Genomic DNA, 20,387 nt, shown 5'->3' on the forward strand with positions numbered 1-20,387 from the left:
GCGCAATCCCTAATGGTTGACAACCCTCAGTCTTGATAACAAATGTGTCACATTGTATGACATGAATTTTTTACCCACTCTAATTTTATTGTTTCTGTAAAAAATGTTTTGTGACAGACATCATCTTTAGAATATGACTACCATTATGATGCAGAAAAGCAAATTAATGAAAAAACTATCAGGCATTGTTCTCATGGAGTATTTACTGTAGAAATAATGTAATAGCTGTTTACTAAAATGATTTTCATATTAAACATGTATACAAAGATGTTGTCAAATTGATGTTTGCCATACTCATCAAATTGGAAGTTTAAAACGCAAAACTATGTTATGGTAACCAATTGAATAGCTGTTATATGCTTGCTTTAAAAATTAATGTTAAGGACTACATTAATATATTTATATATGGTCTGAAAATTGTCTGTTACAATTTACAAGTTGTTGCTCAAGATAAACTTTCAACCAGAACTTGAAAAGCGCTTATTGGTTAACTAATGAATGCAGTGCTCTTAAATGAGGAATCTCACCACTAATTTGTACTGATGAATGATGCTTCTTAATAAATGAATTTAAAACTCCTAAATTACTCTCTATAGAAGGCACTAATAAGGTTTGTGTTCATATCATTTTATGAATGGAAAATAAATTATGAGGATTATTTACATGGAGTTATGATAACCAAGGAGAACTTGTTCATTAATCCATACTTTTGAACTTTGTTTCTGGGATATTATTAGTTTAATAAAAAAAAAGAAAAAATGTATTAAAAAAACAAAGTCTGAATGTGATTGCAAACGTTCTGGCTTAATATACAGTAAGCAAAGCATATTCTGTCATAGTACCAGCAACTCTAAGGTAGCAACTAATAGTCATTATTTTCTAAGTATTGTGGATTTGATTGAAAAGTGAATGCTGATGTTAGACTTTAACTTCTGCCCCCTCAGGTGGAACTGACAGGCAGCAGTGTGTTTGATTATGTCCACCCTGGAGACCATGTGGAGATGGCAGAGCAGCTGGGCATGAAACTTCCCCCAGGGCGAGGCATTCTCTCACAGGGTACCGCAGAGGATGGAGCCAGCTCAGCATCTTCGTCCTCACAGTCTGAGACCCCTGAGCCAGGTGGGAATTTCAAGCAGAAAAGGGCAGAGATGAGGGCAAGACCTTTGTGAAATGATTGAGCTCTATTTACTGATGTGAAGACCAGAGGGAAACATAGATCTAGAGATAGTTAAGATTCCATATAATATTACTGCTGAAGTGTTCAGAACTGATTGGGCAAGCGTTCGTTAATATAACTAAGAAAATGTCAGAAATAAAATGGTCTAATTTAAGAGTAAGAAAATTATAATGGTAACAATTTAGGAAATTCAGATATTATTTGGAGTGCATCATATTTTTTGTACTGAAATATTGTTTGCAATTTATGACACTCATGTTTAGCACTGCACCTTTACAGGTCTTTTTTAAAATGTTGGTACTGTCCTTTTTGTTTTTTGTTTTGAAGTACAGTCTTTATGCTACCTGCGGCACACCAGCTAGGGATAAAACTTTGAATTTACAAAAGCAATGTGTGCAGTAATTTTATACAGGCTTGCCCCCCACACTGTTTAATTAGATGAATCATGGGGGAATGAAGCGAAGCAACATTGCTCATTGGGATTCTTTCCAGACTCCTCACAGACTTTGCATTCAGGATGTTCCCATTTTGATGGTGTTGTACTGATGATAATTTAAGTATTAGGGGAAAATCCATTTATAAATTAAACAAAATGATTTGATATCCATCAGTCCCTTAGTTCATCAAGCTGTTCAAACAGCAGGAAGATTGGCTGGTCTGCCTAGGTCTTCTGAGAGCTCTGGTAATTAGATCTGCTAAGGATTTATTCTATACTGATTGGGGCTTTAAATTAATTGAAGTTCCACATTTGTGGTTTTGTCCTTTTTGTACTTTTTTAAAATAGATATTTCATATTCTTATGGGCCGGAGTGGATGAGCAAAAGCAGGAGCAGTTTAAAATGTGAATTTTCTCAGGAGGAGGAGGTGGAGAATTTAATGAGAGGTCTGATTAAGAGTCTAGGATCTGTTTGCTTACTTGGGAAATCATTATTGTACTAAAGAAGGCATGGAAAATTTAATGCAGCATTCATTTTCTTGTACTGCACTGCTAACACAAAGCCACTCAGGGATGTCTATCTCCAACTTAAAGCGTACTGTACATTAGACAGAATTTATTAGATATTCTTCACCTATATGTCGTCAAGGATACTAGTGTGTGTGTTTGTGTGCTGATATAGATACTGCATTTCTCTCCCACAAACTGTGTAAGTTCAATGATTCCATTGTTAAGGCACCATTCTGATTGACCTAAGGATGTTCATTAAAATCTCCTTTTTGGATACATCTGAACAATTAAATCAGTCCTTGGGAAAAAAAAGGCTGTTAGAACAGCTCTTCACAATATAAGTTTGCTTCCCAGCTGCTCAGACAGACTCAACTGCAGTAATTTTTTGTATCAAAAAAATTACAATCTTTTAATCTTAAAGTTATTGGCATTCTTTTAACAAAACAATAACTTGACTGTGACCAATATTAAAAATATGGTAAATGCTAAAACTGCTCAATTTTAAAGCTTGCCTATTATTCAAATTGCTGTGGCTCAGGAATAAGAAACTGTTTAGTTGTAATATAATTTTTTTCACCTTGATATTGTGTGTTCCTTCAATATTCATGAAGTGATGATCAAAAAGTAACAGTAAACCTTCATGTGTAGTGTACTGTGGCATTGAAGATAGGCTGGTGTATTAAAGGACTGCACTCATATCCGCATCAGCATTCAATCTATCTTCAATTCCAAGGTAGAGTACACAGGCATTGACTGTTGCTTGAACAACCATTACTTTAACAAACACATAGCATAAATGAAGTCAATTAAATTGTGCACATTTTCTAGGAACTATTTCATTATTTAACTCTGTTCCACGTCATATTAATATTTCATTGCATAACCTGAAATTGCAGTTGTGAAATTTTCCGTACCTCCTATTGTACACTAGTCAGCAGAAGATGGAGGAGGAATTCTAAAATCTAGTCAGAGTGTCATGTGGGTGTTTATTCATGGGTGATTGCGTATAATTAAATGTTTTTGTATGCATCAATTGAACACTACCCACCAGAATCAACACCCATGGACATTTTTAGATTAACAAGTTTTTTTTAAAAAGTATTTGAATGTAAATTTGAAATATCAAAGTGTCTAGAATGTATCTTTGTAATTGCTATAGACATATCCTATCACTATTTAATAAGCTAATGGCATTCTTACAAAATAAATGGTCTTCTTGTAACCATAAATAAATATTTTAGATCTGTGCTCAAAAATGGAATCAGTTTCAATATACAGTAGGCCATATTTTGGGATAGTTATGCTTTCAGCAGGCAAAGTATTCTTTTTTGACATGGATGAGCAATAGTACTGTGTCATTGCTGTAAGACCTACGGCCTCTGGATGGAAGGCATTAAGAAGATCATTTTTTTCAATGAAATTGTATTGTAACCTAAATGATACATGCAAAACAGACAAAAGATTACATTTCTTTGTCCAGTAATTGCTTAGATAAGCTGTAATATAGCACTTTACCTAATCTTTTTAGAAAAGCCTTTCATATAATATAAATGTTCCCAAATGCAGGAGAAACACTTGTATACAATCTTAAAATGTTTGATCTGTTTATTTACTTAGAACAAAATAATTATTCTATGTTCTGTTCTTTGATGTATTAAATGTTGTATCTTAAAATAACTGAAACCTAATTAATATTTGATACAAGAAATGGGCATAGAGATTAGAATATACTGTCTGTGTGACAATATCACAGAAATAGAGAAATGCTGATGATCCTTGCACCAATTTGATCTTTTATGTATAATGCTTTTTAGTTTCCAGAATCTGCACATTTCTATGTTCTTTATGTCATTTGTTACTAGTTGGTCAGTGTTCACTTAACATGAGAAATTTGCATCCTCCATTGATTGTGAAATAACTTTATTCTCCAGTGCATCCCTCCTGCATACACATACATATGATATTTGGCCCATTTATCTGTCATGATTTTGCAGCCCTTTACATTTTAAAACTCTGGGCCTTCAGAGAGCCGTGGCCAAGTAGAGGTGAGTTACTCTCAAAAGAAGGGAGCAAAGATCAGAGAGCAAGTCAGTCTGTGTCATTCTTATATACTTCCTGCTTGGAGATTTCAGAGCAGTGTTGACAGAAGCCTTGGGAGAAGGCTTCTACATGGGGAATGGAGTGTAGATGGGAAGACCTGATGAAGGGAAGAAAATTTAACAAACTAAAAGGGAAATTTAGAAGTTATTACATTTTGGTCTGATGCATTAATTCTACATGTCGTATTAAACCATGTCATGCCCGGCTCATTCCTTTCCAATTCTATCACGTTTGGTTGGAGATTTCATTTTGTCCATGTTACACACTTGTTCTTCAGTGATGTTGTCTTTGGTTTTTCAGCGATACCTTTTTCCTGCATTTGAATACTTTCCACCAGGACTGTGTACTTGAAGTCAGTGCTAGTGATTCTATTTATATTTATCTGTAACCCATTATTGCTGAATTAACCCCATCTACACCACATGGCAGATTTGGAAACTGATAGGGAGACCATAACAAAATGGCTACTTTTCCTCTGGAGGCAAGGAGCAAAACCACTTCAGGAGGTGTTGGTCCTTGGCTCCAGAGAGGTATGTTGTCTCATTAAAATTTTAACAATGCCTCCAAAGGCAGTCCTGTAATATAAATGGGACATATATATAAGAGGTGTATTTTTATTTTGTATTTAAAACAAGACTTCTGTTTTGATGATTATTGTTTTTTATTTATTACATTTCATTTTTCTAAGTTTTTTTTGCCCTACTTTTAATTTTTTTGTTCACTCCTTATGTATTCCTGTTTCCCCCTACACAGTTCCCTCCGTAGCACATAGTTATCCAAGAAAGAAAACAAGCAGGTGACCTCTTCTTCTTTGTCCTCTGCCAAAGTCACTTATGAATTGACCACAGGTTAAAACAATTTACAAATGTTCAGGGTAAATGCCTGGTTTCCCCAGAGAACCCAGCTGAGATCAGGAACATTTGCAAATAATGACAGGGGATGAAGAGATACATCTTTAAGGAACCCAACATATTTTTTAACCTGGTTGAAATGCAATAAATAAAAAGCAAGAATATTCAAAATAGATGTTATTGTTTTAAGTACAGAATAAAAATCCCGGTGTTGTTTGATATACCGCAGAGCTGTTAAAGGATTTGTCAGACCAGTGGGTTGGCTGATTGACTGAATTTTTGAAATTCCCAGTGCTGTACAACATTTGCAATAGCCTTCACCCAAAGATCGCAAGTCTAAAGTATGTGGCCGGGGTCTTTGATTTCTGCACTCGCCAATTTATGATTTCCCACCCATTCACTTTAATGGACGGAAAATCAGGGGCTGATGAACGCAGAAATGGAAAACCCCTTACCTCCATGTTCATTGTAAACTAACAACAGACTGAGAACTATTCTTAAGTGGGAATTCTCAAATGATGTTCAAGAGATCAAGGTCACATTTGGTATAAGAGAGAAATGGGACAATAAAAGGGGTATACTACAGACCACCTGATAGTGGAAAGGAGGTGGAGGGAGAAATATGTAAGCAAATATGTGAAATGAATAAAGGACATAGAATAATAATCATGGGAGATTTTAACTACCCCCAAACAAACTGGCAAGAAGAGGTAGGTAAAGGGGTATAGGGAATGGAGTTTTTACAATGTGTGCAGGACTCCTTTCTTACCCAGTATGTAAAAAGTCCAACAAGATAGGAAGCACTGCTGGATCTAGTAATGGAAAACGAACCAGAACAAATAAGAGAGGTAAGCGCAGGGGAACAGCTAGCCAATAGCGATTACAGCATTATAAGATTTAAGATAAAGATTGAGAAGGACATAAGTAAGACAAAAACCAAAGTAATAAATTGGAAAAAAGTTGATTTTCAGGGAATGAAAATGGAACTAGGGAAAATAAACTGGAAAAATTTACTGACAAACAAAGAAATAGAATAGCAATGGGAAACATTTAAAGCGGTGATCAGTAGATTCCAGGAGAAATATATCCCACTAAAAAGTAAGAACATACTAGCCAGTAATAACACACCATGGATAAATAAAGAAATAAGCTCAAAATTTAAACTAAAGAGAAAGGCATACACTAAATACAGAGACAACAGAGGAGAAAATAATAAAAGGGAATACGAAAAGGTTAGGAAAGAAGTCAAAAAAAAATTAGGAAGGCAAAGAGAAACTACAAAATTAAATTATCAAGGAATATAAAAAAATAGTAAAGTATCCTATAGACCCATAAATAACAAAAGAAAATTCAGGATAGGGATAGGGCCACTAATGGATACACACAATAAACTCACAGATAATGACAGCGAAATAGCAGAAATATTCATTACTTTGCCTCAGTATTTACCAGGGAGACTAACAATGTGGGCATGACATTAGAAGAAGAGATCAAAAAAGATATAGACATTTAAGATAAAAATGGAGGGTAGAGAAGAAAATGAATTGAAAATGAAACAAAACTGTGGCAAATGGATGTAGATCAAAAGAAAACCTGTTGTGTTCCAGAGATGCACCAAAAGCAGATATGGTTGCTTCAGTTTTGCAAAATAGAAAGTAGAGAGAGGAAGAAATTCAATCCAGGATGAGCAGGAAAAGAGAGATTAAAATCAGTGGGCGAGAAGATGAAGGAAGCTGAAAGGCAGAGGATCCCAGCTGGGAGGTAACACCATAGCAGAAAAGACATGTTGCTCAAAAGCAAACTAGCTTGATTAAAGGCTTGAAATTCTATTTTCTTTGTAGGTAACAAGCTGACTTGGGCCATCACGTTGGGTGACCTCTTCACAAGTTCCTAGCCGTGTTGCTCAGCCATCTGTTACAACACATAAAAGTGTGTAAGGATAAACCTGGCAACTATAGGCCAGTCAGTTTAACCTCAGTAGTCAGGAAGTTTTTAGAAACGATAATCCGGGACAAAATTAATAGTCACTTGGATTAATAAAGGAAATGGATTTGTTAAAGGCAATTTGTGTATAACCAACTTGATTGAGTTTTTTGATGAGGTAAAAGAGAGGGTTGATGAGGGCAATGCGGTTGATGCGATGTATATGGACTTTCAAAAGGCGTTTGATAAAATGCCACATAATAGGCTTGTCAGCAAAATTGAAGCCCATGGAATAAAAAGAGCAATGGCAGCACGGATACAAAATTGGCTAAGTGTCAGGAAACAGAGAGTGGTGGTGAATGGTTGTTTTTCGGACTGGAAGAAGGTATACAGTGATGTTCCCCAGGGGTCAGTATTAGGACTACTGCTTTTTTTGATGTATATTAATGACTTGGACTTGCGAAGTAATACATTTTGGCAGGCAGAATGAGGAGAGGCAATATAAACTAAATGATACAATTCTAAAGGGGGTGCAGGAACAGAGAGACTTGGGGGTATATGTGCACAAATCTTTGAAGGTAGCAGGACAGGTTGAGAAAGCAGTTTAAAAAGCATATGGGATCCTGGGCTTTATAAATAAAGGCACAGGGCGCTAAATTGGGCCGTGTAGCACCTGTTGTTTCGGCGCTACACGGCCTCTCCGACATCCAAGATGGCGTCTTGGATGCGCACGCATGTTTCCTGCTGGATTCATGTAAAGTAGGGAAAAAATGGCTTCAATGAGTGTGCAACGCTAATTTAAAGTGATAGACACCATTTTGGGACTTAACGCTCACCTCAACGCACAGTCTTAATCCCAACCATCTGAACGTGTCTTAGAGTGCCTGGAGGACCCCCACCAGCGTTATTTAAAGGGACCATGCAGGATTTACAGGTTAGTGGCTGGATTATTGCTTCTGGCTGCCGAGACATTTGTAACTGTTTTTGGAGGTCTCGTAGACTTGAATACTAGGACGCAGGGACATAGCCTAACATTTAGAACCAGGACATGCAGGAGTGAAGTTAGGAAATGCTTCTACATGCAAAGGGTGGGAGACGTTTGGAACGCTCTTCTGCAGATGGCAGTTGATGCTGGCTCACTTGTGAATGTTAAATCTGAGATTGATAGATTTCTGTGAACCAAGGGTATTAAGGGATATGGGGCTAAGGTGGGTATATGGAGTTAGGTCACAGGTCCACCATGATCTCATTGAATGGTGGAACAAGCTCGAAGGGCTAAATGCCACTGCCACTTGCTGCCTCTTGATATGCACCACCTTCTCCTGCAAGAAAGCAGGACGTGTGTCTGGGTGATGTGCCTGTCTGGTTGAATAGCTGCCAGTGTGTGCGGTCTGTGAGTTGTGGGTGGGCAGCTTAAAACAGTGGTAATGTGTATGGGTGAGAGGAAGTATCTGATTGGAAGAATTGAGCACTGATGGAAAGAGTCTATTGGTATGTGGGTGATGGGGGGTGTAGTGCATGGTGCAGTTGGTAGGAGACGCCACTAGACAGTTGACCTCAATCACCTTGACCACTCATGTCAAAGCATTGAATTTCTTCCTGCACTGCATCCATGTTCATGATGCTGTGCACCTGGCTTTGACTTTATTCCCCGCTGCCTCCCACTGCCTTTGAGTATTTGTCTGGAGGGCCTCTTGCCCCCCCCCGCCCCCCCACCCCGCGGATATAGGATGTCTCTCCTTCTGTCCACCTCTTGCACCCAAGATCTCTAGTGCATCAGCAGAGAACCTTGGTGCATGCACTCTCGCAGGCCTGGTACCAACTCAGATCGGCAGATTGGTGAGGTCTGGCGTTCAGATTGTAGGTTGTGGGATTTAGTAATGCGCAACCTTTATTCAATGTTTTAACATAACTCATCAGTGTGTAAACGTAGGGATTGGACCTGCATCTGTGTTTTACGTGTGCAATGTCTGATCTCCGTTCAGACTCCGTGCAGACAGTAGACTGTTATTTTCAGCAAACAGATACCAGCTAACTTTAAGAGATTTCTAAGAAGCATCCACCCTTTAAGAGATTGAGCTCCCCCTGGTGGTGGAAAGTGCGAATTGTATTGATTCCACGTACAAGGCCTGGAAAGGAATGCTGATTGCAGGTAAGTGCTCTGGTGGGTAAAAACTTGCATCCTGCCTGCGCAGGGGCCATTGGGCATGGGGTAATAGCATATCACGCTACCCGCGTCCAAAAATGGCCCCTATCGAATTTTTCCCCCATAGAGTACAAAAGCAAGAAAGTTATGTTGAACCTTCATAAAACACTGGTTCAGCCACAACTGGAGTATTGTGTCCAATTCTGGGCACCGCACTTCAGGAAGGATGTGAAGGCCTTAGAGAGGGTGCAGAAAAGATTTACTGGAATGGTTCCAGGGATGAGGGACTTCAGTTACGTGGATAGACTGGAGAAGCTGGGGCTGTTCTCCTTAGAGCAGAGAAGGTTGAGAGGAGGTTTGATAGTAGTGTTCAAAATCATGAAGGGTTTAGATAAAGTAAATAAAGAGAAACTGTTCCCATTGGCAGAAGTGTTGAGAGCCAGAGGACACAGATTTAAGGTGATTAGCAAAAGAACCAAAGGCGACATGAGGAAAAACTTTTTTACGCAACGAGTAGTTATGATCGGGAATGCGCTGCCTGAAAGACTGGTGGAAGCAGATTCAAGCGTGTGTTTCAAAAAGGAATTGGATAAATACTTGAAGGGAAAAAATTTGTAGGGCTACGGGGAAAGAGCGGGGGAATGGGTCTAATTTGATTGCTCTTTCAAAGAGCCGGCATCGACTCGAAGGGCCAAATGGCCTCCTTCCGTGCTATAGCCATTCTATGATTCTATAATTGATAAACTAATCAAACTTAGAGAGGATAATACACCTGGTCTGGATGGATTGCATCCACCCATATTAAAAGAAGTCAGGGAAGAAATAGCACAGGCATTATTACATATACATACAAATTTATTGGAAAAGTGCATCGTGCCAGAGGACTGGTGATCAGCTAATGTGATTCCTATATTTTAAAAAGGGAAATGGAACAAGTCCTGGGAACTATAGACCAATTAGCTAACATCGGTGGTAGGAAAGATAATGGAATCCTTACTCAAAGATGTAATAGAAAAACATCTAGAAACCGAAAATATAATAAAGAATAGTCAGCACGGATTTCAAAAGGGAAGATCATGCTTGACCAACCTTATTGAATTCTTTGAAGAAGTAACAGAAAGAGTAGACAAGGGTAATGCAGTTGATGCAATATATTTGGATTTTCAAAAGGCCTTTGATAAGAAACCGCAATGTAGACTCATGACTAAGGTCAGTGCATGTGGAATCAGGGGACAAGTAGCAGAATGGATAGCAAGTTGGCTACAAAACGAAAAACAGAGAGTAGGGGTTCATTTCTAGAGGGACAGAATTGAAAAGCAGAGAAGTTATGTTAAACTTGTATAGAACCTTGGTTGGACCATACTTGGGGTACAGTGAACAGTTCTGGTCTCCATATTATAAAAAGGATATAGAGGCACTGGAGAAGGTGCAAAAAAGATTTACTAGGACGATATCAGAACTGAGAGGTTATACCTATCAGGAAAGATTGAACAGGCTGGGACACTTTTCTCTAGAAAAGAGAAGACTCGGGGCTGACCTGATAGAGGTCTATAAGATTATGAAAGGGTTTGATAGGGTAGACATAGAGAAGATGTTTTCACTTGCGGGGGAGACCAGAACTAGGGGCCATAAATATAAGATAGTCGCTGATAAATCCAATATCGAATTCAGGAGAAACTTCTTTCCCTGAGAGTGGTTAGAATGTGGAACTCGCTACCATAAGTAGTTGAGGTGACTAGCATAGATGCATTTAAGGGGAAGCTAGATAAACACATGAGGGAAAAAGGAATAAAAGGATATGTTAATGGGGTTGGATGAATAAGGGTGGGATGAGGCTTGTGTGGAGGATAAACACCGGCATGGACCTATTGGGCCGCATAGCCTGTTTCTGTGCTGTACATTCTATGTAATTCTATGTAATGTAAAAGTTGCTTTGACCACCAACAAGGAAGCTCATCACAAAGACTGTGAAGAATTCATATGAAGAGTCTACACTGTCTCTCACTAGCATTGTGCTTCAGCTTACCGATCCTATATTGTACAAAAGGGGATGCTTCCTAGAATGTTGATAGTGAAAGTAGTCAAAGACAATGGCAGGAATACCCTTAAAACCTCCACCTTTGAGTCTGCTATTGGCCCTGAAAATGATTGTTGGTGGCATCTGTCTCATTTTCATGCTCAATAAATCCCATTAGATATGTGGGCCTTTGATATGATTGAAATGCATAATATAACTTAGCCAAAGGTTTTCCTCATATATTTACAAGAATCATGGACTCTCAATTTCTGTCTGTTCCTATGTTATAAATAGTTTATAAGATCTAGGGCCCCGATATTTACGGAGTGGGGGGTCTTGTAATGGCTCGGAAATCTGAGAATGTGGGGAACGCAGAAGTCCTGCCAAATTTAACGGCAGAACCTTACTTGAATTTTTTTATCTCCGTCTCCGGTTCGCAGCCAGCCAGATTGAGAGGCTGTCGGCCTGAAGACCTGCGGCACCAGGGAGGGGAGAGATTGCGCAATGGTGCTGGGGGGAATGCTGAAAGGCTGCCTACATAATGGGTTTGCCCACATAATGGGTTTGCCTACATAAGTGCTTTGAGATGCTTTATTATGAAAGGCATAATATGCAGTCTACTCTTAATTCAAAGTTGTTTCATTCAAATTATCTGATAATTCATTTTAGCACCAAATTCCCACTTTGCTGTGTTATTTGTGTTGCTTAATTAATTTTGCTTTAGTGAAAAAATGATTGAATTATCAGGACTAGACTGTAAATAGAGTATTGCTAATATATTACTAATGTCAATTATATTTGGGTGGAGGAAAGAAGTGTTGTTATAGTCATTCCCTACCATTGCCCAATTATGTCACAATACTTTGGTTAGGATGAAGTAGTCCATGCTCTGATCTACACCTGCCATTATTGTCACTCTGTGATGTGAGTTGCTGTTCTTCAGGTCAGAGACTGTTCTTGCTACTACTTTGGTCCCCGAAGAACGAGTTCTGTATTTTAACACAAGGCTGAATCATTTTTGGTCAGCTTGCTGTCTGGTGTGCAGAAACCATCATCATATTTAAGAATCTCCATTCAAACTACTGTGCATTGTCAGAGGTGTTAGATGACATGTTAAACTGACGCCCTGTTTGGGTAGGCAAAAAAAATCCCATGGCACAATTCAAAGAAGAGCAGGAAATTGTCCCAATGCTCTGGCCAACATTTCTTCCTCAATCAACACCATTAAAAACAGATTAATTGATCATTAATCTAATTTGCTGTTTACGGGACCTTGCTGTGTTCAAATTAGCTGTCACATTTGCCTACATACTAACAGTGAAAGACCTGAAGCACTTTAACATGTCCTGAGGACATAATAAGGAGCTATATAAATGCAAGTTCTTCCTTTGTTGCCTAAACGCAGAGAGCTTAGGCGTGATTTGGCAAGTGTCAAGGTTTAGGGATCCCGAAGTACTGCTGGTGTTTAGCTACTTAAAATGTTTAGCTACTTAAAACCACGTGCCATTTACCATTGTGTGCCCAGCTAGTATTATTTTACACATTAGGGCTTTGGACGACAGGATTATGTAGAGCCGATTGGGAAGGATCCCAGCTCAAATGATGGGCTCGATTTTGGGATCGTGTTTCCGGCGGGTTCCCAGCGGGGCGGCCCCGAAAATCCCGATATCCGGTCACGTGACCGGATCGCGACGAAATCCTGGCCACTTCCGGGTACCGCGCTGACGTGCGGGGCTGCGCGCGCAAGCCCCGCTGGTGGGAATCCCGCAGGCAATTAAAGCCTGCAGGGTTCCACTTGAGAGTACTTACCTTGCTCGTTGTGGTCAGTTAATGAGCTGAAGCAGCTGTCAAAAGAGGAAGTGTGGGATTTTCGGTTCAAGGCAGTGAGTTTCCCACACTGGGGGAAACAGTCCCTCCTCAACCAGGCGTGTTGCAGCCAGCAGCCTGTGGCAGGTGCCAAGGTGCGCTCCACGGGGGAGAGCCCTCACCCACGCAGGAGGCCACCGCGTCACATAGGGCAACCCCTGCCCTCCACCACCCCCCGCCAAGCCAGAGGACAGACCGACACGAAACCGCCGCCCCAGTCCGAGGAAACACCCACCTACCCTGCACAACCCCTCAGACCAACACCTGCCAGATGGGTGGTGCGTTGACATCGTCGGAGGACGAACAGGATGACCAGCCCCAGCAGCCTCGCAGTCCACGCCGTCCGCCTCGGAGACGTGGGGCCCCCCAACACAGTGCGGTGGCACACCCACCTGCACAGCAGGAGGGAGGGCAACCGCAGAGAGAGATGCGTCGCAGGAGGCACTACCCTCCACACAGGGTGTACAGAGCGAGGCTCAGCTTCATGGACCTCTCCGAGGAGCAGTGCATACGTCGGCTCAGAGTCAATCGCCAGGTAGTCGCCGACATCTGCAGCCTCCTTAACGACGAGCTGCTCCCTGATGGACCAAGCAGCATCTTCCTACCTGTCGCCGTCAAAGTCACCACTGCCCTCAACTTCTTCGCATCCGGTTCCTTCCAGGGTGCCACCGGGGACATCACCGGGGTCTGTCAGTCCTCTGCACACAAGTGCATAAGGCAGGTCACCGATGGGTTGTTCCGCAGGGCCTCGCACTACATCAACTTCGCCATGGACGAGCGCAGCCAGATGGAGAGGGCGGTTGGATTCCATGCCATGGCCGGCTTCCCACGGGTGCAGGGTGTAATCGACTGCACCCACATCGCAATACGGGCACCTCCGCATGAGCCAGGGCTGTTCATCAACAGGAAAGGGTATCACTCCATGAACGCCCAGCTCATCTGTGACCACCGCCAGAGATTCCTACACGTGTGCGCCAGATACCCCGGCAGCTGCCACGATGCCTTCGTCCTCAGGGAGTCCGCCGTCCCGCCCATCCTGCAGGCACCCAACGCCGGCAACGGCTGGCTCCTCGGCGACAAGGGGTATCCCCTACACACGTGGCTCATGACACCTCTGAGGAACCCCATCACCGAGCCGGAGCGTCGGTACAATGACAGCCACACTGCTACCAGGTCTACAATTGAGCAGACCATAGGGCTTCTCAAGATGCGCTTCAGGTGCCTTGATCGTTCTGGGGGAGCGCTGCAATACACACCATTCAGAGTGGGTCGAATCATAGTTGTCTGCTGTGCCCTGCACAACATGGCCCAACAGAGAGGGGTGCCGCTGGAGGAGGCCCCATCCACACCCGCCACCCACATTGAGGAAGGCGAGGGCGAGGAGGAGGAGGAGGAGGAGGAGGAGGAGGACGCGCCAGAGGATAGTGGACGACCCATGCGCCGAACCACGACTCACCGGGATGGTCGCCGGGCCAGGGAGGCACTCATACGTCAACGGTTCTCCTAGAGTCAGACACTGCGAGGCGCTCGCATCTCCTCACCTGCACATGCGAGCGGCCATACCAGCCCCCTCCACTGAAGAGTGTTGCCAGTAATCCTGCACCCACAGCAGTGTGCCCAATGGGTGGCAGCAGGTGTTCGCCGTCATGATGGCCTCCACGGAACGCACCTATTGCACAGGCCGCGGAAGAATGGACGAGCGGTGGCAGGAGTGGTGAGAATAGAGTATTTAATATCTCCAATGTGACATTATATAAAAAAAATGTACAAATTAATAAACACCCTGGTGTATTCCCTTTGTGATTATAATGCCTTTGCATTTCTTTTCCGGGTACCCCTACGTGGTGCTACCCCTGTGGCTCCAGCAGAGGTAGTGGCAGGTTGCTCGTGTTCTTGCCTTGACCGGGTAGATGCTTTTGGCGGACGGCCCCTGGGTTTCGGTGCCCGTGAGGGCACCTCCACAGACTGCTCCTCCTGCACCGGGGCAGGGGCAGACTCGGCCACCTGGAGAGGAGGCACCATTGCGGGTACTGGTTGAGAGGTGGGCGACGGGTGGGACGTGGGGGCGCCTTGAGAAGCGTCCCCGCTTCCATGTCCCCGGTCACCATCATCCCTCTCTTGGCCTCGGCCCACATCACCCCTTCCACCCTGCTGGACGGCAGTTTGGATGGCATGTGTGAGGCCTTGCAAGGCCACCCCTAGTGTATCCGTCAGCCTGTTGATGGCGGCGGAATGTTGCTCACCCTGAATCCGTACAGACGTTGTCAGGGCCTGCAAGGACTCGATCTGGAGCTGTGCGTGACGCTCGAGGGAGGCCAGCCTGTCCTCCACCGCAGACAGTCCCGCACCTACCCGCGACACTGTGTCTCCGGTACCCTCCTGTGCCTGCGCCACCAATGCCCGCATGCAGGAGTTGGACTCCTCCATCGCCTGCGCTATTGTGGACAATGCGCGCGGCACCTCTCCCAGTACCTCAGCAATTAGCTGGTGCCCCTCGACGACTCTCCTTTTCACTGGTGGCCCCCCGGGTTCAGCATCTGGGTCCGGCTGAGCAGAGCCTGGAGATGAGTGCTCCCTCCGTCGTGGACCCTCCGCGGCTGCCCCTGCCACCAGGGTCTGCTCATGCTCACTCGTGCGCGGTGACTCACCAAGTGCTACCCCAACTAGTTGGCGAGGGGGACCCACCGAGGTGCGTGTCTCTGCGCTGGTGGATGGTTGGCTCTGATGTGACGATGCACCCTCAGAGACCGCCATGTCCTCTGAGGAATCGCCCTCCTCGATCGCTTCACACAGAGACGGACCTGCAAGAGAACAGAGGGCACTTTGAGGCATGTGGACCAACTTGACAGTGCGCCTGATGGCAGGTGATGATACGGTAACTCGCGATCATGGGTGTTGAGTGTCAGCTGTCCCTTACCGGCCGTTTCGGCAGCGACACACTCGCCATCAGCCACCGACAGGCAATGTCGCGTGCGGGCGAGGTCGAGCGCCTCCACCTCGGCGTCGGTGAGCTCCACCACTTGCGGCGGGCCACCTCCAGTGCGTGCCCTTTCGCGATTGTTCTTGCTTCTCTTCTCCTGTGAAGGCAAAACACAGATGTGTGAGTGGGTGCGTATTGCATCGTGAGACGCATCGAGCATCGGTGTGGTTGGGTTGAGCGTGGCACAGATGGATGGGAGGATGCGTGGGCCACGTGCCCATCCCATTGCATGGGGATTGGGGTGTGTGGTAGTGTTCGGGTGGGGTCAGGGACTGTGGGTACTTGCGTGCACGGCGAGGATGGTGAATGAGTGGCTGTGAGGATTGCTGATGGAGCGCAGTGGTGGCTGTGCAGGAGGGGTTGTGATCTGTTTGGCGTGATGGTGGGGACGGGATGTGGGAGGGTGCGTTGGTGTACTCACCTTGCCAGACCTAGTCAGGTCATTGAAGCGCTTGCGGCACTGCTCCCAAGTCCTTGGGGTGTTGCCCCTGCTGCTCACCTCCGCCGCCACCTCTGCCCATGCCTTCCTGGTGGCGGCGGCAGGGAACTTGCGTCCATCTTCTGGGAAGAGCGTTTCCCTCCTCCTCCTCACGCCCTCCAGCATCAGCTGCAGTGCTAGGTCTGAAAAACGGGGCGCAGCCTTTCCCCTTGGCTGAGCCATCGTCTCAAACCTCTTGATTGCAGCAGGAGGGGCTTTGGGAGACTGCCCCTTTAAGTGGAGCTCCTACATCGCGTCGACGGTACTGCGCATGCGCAGCCGGCCGGCACGCAGCTGGGGAGCGGAGAACCCGGAAGCAGGGCTTAATCGGTCCAATTATCCCGCGATCGCGTGGGGGACGCACACGATTAGCCGTCTGCGTTTTCCACGCTCCCGGAGGACCACCCGCTGGGAACCCGCAGGCCTGCTAAATTCGAGCCCGATAAGTCTATCCCTTCAGGTCCCATCAGTGAGCCATGCAGGCTGGTCAATCATTAGCATTTCCTTGAAACATGGTGTACTTGCCTAAATCAGATGAGGGATTACCAAGTCCACCATAGACAATTGACTCAATTAATTCTCCCACCACCAGGTGTGTTTATTCTTCAAATCAAATTGATGGCAAAGAGAGCCTCCTCAAGGAAGATAGTCATTAAATGCTTTATCTTGCAGAGCAAAGGTGAAACTCATCCTCATGAGTATGGCATGTTCTAATGAGATTTAACACTGCCATTCAACATTGTATGTTCTGGTTAAAAGTATACAGCATTGTACTCCTATTAGTACCAGACAGCTCTGAACATGCTATGTCATGTTTCCTCAATAGAGGATAAAACTATGAGGTAGAATTTTGTCTTCACTGCCTGCGTGTTAAGCATCACACGGGTGGAGCACAGAAAGGAATATCGGGCAATGTAGGATTGCTCGCCTGTTATAGAACCTGCCAGATTTTCCTTCCGTTCATTTTAATGAAAGGAAAATCAGGCAGGATCAGTCACTGATTTGTAATCCTCCCCTCCAGATTTTTCTCTCTGCACTCTGCCCAGGTGATACATAACGTCCAGGCAGTAAAATCAAAAATCTACACCATTTTTTAAGCACTTGGAGACAAAACTCACAATATTTGTGAATACGCTTTTCTATTATCTTGTGCTCTATGACAGAAACAAGCAGTTTTATTTTGCTCAATCATCGATTTATAATATTTTACTATGTTGATGATTTTGACTTGCGCATATTTTCTCCCATTTTATTCCTTGTAGTTCCCCACTACCACACATCCTCCTTTATCTTTGAGAGTGAGGTAGTCTGGGCTGTGAATTTTTCAGAATTACAGTAAGTGATATTCTGCAATTAGCAAGCACAGATATCATTTGAGAGAATTTTTCCTTTCTGTGATACAGTGCCAATGGTACAGTCAAACCCTGACAAAACTTGCTTAATAGGAGCAGGCAGATTTAAATGCCATACAACCTAACATCAAATCTGGCCATGAGGCAAGAGTTCTGTACTTTGCCATCACCAAATAAAGGCTTTTTAGAAACTATCTTTTTTCTTATTCCTTATTATCTTACAATTTTCCTGAGATAACTGACCAGTTCTATTTTCTTTAATTTTTATTAGTATTAGCCAAATATGTAAAGTAGTTCTGACGAAAGATCATCGCCCTGAAACATTAACCTACCTTCCTCTCTCCACAGATGTTGCCTGTCCTGCTGAGTGTTTCCAGCATTTTCTGTTTTTATTTCAAATTCCCAGCATCCGCAGTATTTTGCTTTATGTAAAGCGATTGTTTCCTGTAACCCTTTTTTAAAATTCTTCTAATTACTATAGGCTCGTGTTTAGACTAACTTAATGGTCACTGTTGACATATTACATGGTTGCAGTTGAAGGATACTGAAAAGCATTTCTCAGGGGACTTTTTTTTTTAAGAAATACAAAATGTTGCTTGAAATGTACTTTACTTTATCATCATCCAATTTATTGTGTATATTTTTCCTTGTATTTCAAATGGTGGTCAGCCAAATAGTTTTGAGTATTGACTGAAAAGGACATCAGCATCACCAACAACAGTTAGCCTCCTCCATTTGTTTGTATTATCCATTATATTTTTGGGGAAATTCAAGACTATTCGTATATATTTTTGGAAAAATTAATTATTTTTAAGCATGTAACAACATACGTTATTTTCTTTCTGGATTTTTTAATCCTAGTTCATCCCTATTTACTGCTATCACATATCAGCTTGGATTAATGGTAATATGAGGAAGAGAGTGGTAAATGGGATGTCGGCCTGTTAAAGACAGATGCAGGTGAGACTGGACAATAAGGAAAAGGCAGACTTGTTAAATGAGAACTGTGTATCTGTTTTCACAGCGGAGGAAGAGGATAAAATATCAGCAGTACAAGGGAACCTAAAAATAAGTCAAGGGGAGGGACTTAGTGGATTTAATATAAGTAAGATAATAATGGGACTTAACATGGACAAATCTCCAGAACTTGATGGTTTCCACCTCAGTCATCTAAAGGCATGGCAGAACAGGCTCAAGGGGCTAAATGGCCTACTCCTGTTCCTATACTTGAACCTCACACCAGGTTGACATTCCAGTGCGACACTTAGAGAACGCTGCATTGTCCAGGGTGCCGCCTTCAGATGAGGTTTTAATCCAAGTCCCCCTTTGCCTGTTTTAATAGAGATGAAAGATCCCATAGCACTACTTGTAGAAGAGCAGGGTGATGTCCTTGGGTTCTTGGCAACTTTTCTTAATCGATGCCACCAAAAAAACAGATTCATTCACCTCATTCCAATAGTGAAGCATTGCTGACGCAGAATGGCTCCTACCTAAGAACAGTCACCACGCTCCCAAAAAAAAGTAATTTATTTTATTGTACTTCTGTTTCTCTCTTATGCACCTGGCCTTTCTTCAGCTGAAAGGGCAAAACAGTCTGACCAGCAGACTTCTCTACATGAATATTCACATTGCTCTTTTGTCTCCCTCCAATTTTCTCACTTTCACCACAAGGTGCTAACTCCTGCTGAGGTATGGTTCCACAAGCATTGGTTACCTCTGGTAACTCACCCAAGTGACTATTCTTCATCTATGGTGCATAGAAAGTGCAACCTTTCTAGCAGCGGCCACTGGTTACTGATGAAGAGCAGGAGCCATGACTGATTTTCTCCTCCCTAACTCAGGGGCACTGAGGCCAATTGTAGTGCTGTTGTCCCAACTGAGAACAGCTAACTCAGCACAGTCCTAGAATTGAACCTGCAACCTTTGGTCTGTGTGGTTCAGTTACACACTACCTTTAGTAACTGAGCCATCAGGAAAGTAACACTGGTGTACATTTGGCTGAGAGAATATGTGTGTGTATCTCAGAACATAGGTTCCGGATATCCAACCTATGCAGATTTAATGCATATTTAACTGTAGAGTCCGCTCGCCCTGGGAGCTGTTTTTTGGCTTTGCATTTGACTGTCATATAGCTCCACTTTCCTTTGAGTTGAATTTTCTAGTTGTGTTTTTTATTTGTTGTATCATTTTTATGCCAGTAATGTTTTGAAAACGACCACATTTTAAACAGCACAGAATCCACAGATCATTATAAAGCGATCACTTTAATCACATTTTTGAGCAAAAAAAAATCATAGATAAAAAACCCTTTACTACAGTGGAATTTTATGTTATTTAAGTAAATAAGTATGAAAATGAAGTACTTGCTAAAATTTCCACAAGAATTAGAAAAAACAGGTAAGGAAAAAATTGTAACGTATAATTTTCAGATAATCAGCTCCAGTTTGTTTCTCAATGCAACAATGGCAAAGTATTTGTTATTCATGCTGTGTGAATGTATCATTGACATTGGTGCACTGATAGACATGGCCAAAATTGAATGAGGCACCCA

At 43.1% G+C, this 20,387-nt stretch overlaps 1 protein-coding gene across 3 annotated transcripts in view; it reads left to right on the top strand.

Moving 5' to 3' along the window:
• Window positions 1–20,387, top strand: part of LOC137326390 (neuronal PAS domain-containing protein 3) — a 919,339-nt gene that overhangs the window by 802,862 nt on the left and 96,090 nt on the right. For all 3 annotated transcript variants that reach the window (XM_067991429.1, XM_067991431.1, XM_067991432.1), the window contains exon 6: window positions 945–1,119. In XM_067991429.1, the coding sequence (XP_067847530.1) occupies window positions 945–1,119 (175 nt within the window). The remainder of the gene's footprint in view (window positions 1–944; window positions 1,120–20,387) is intronic.

The sequence above is a fragment of the Heptranchias perlo genome, chromosome 10 (genome assembly GCF_035084215.1).
Source record: "Heptranchias perlo isolate sHepPer1 chromosome 10, sHepPer1.hap1, whole genome shotgun sequence".
Taxonomy (NCBI): Eukaryota; Metazoa; Chordata; class Chondrichthyes; order Hexanchiformes; family Hexanchidae; genus Heptranchias; species Heptranchias perlo.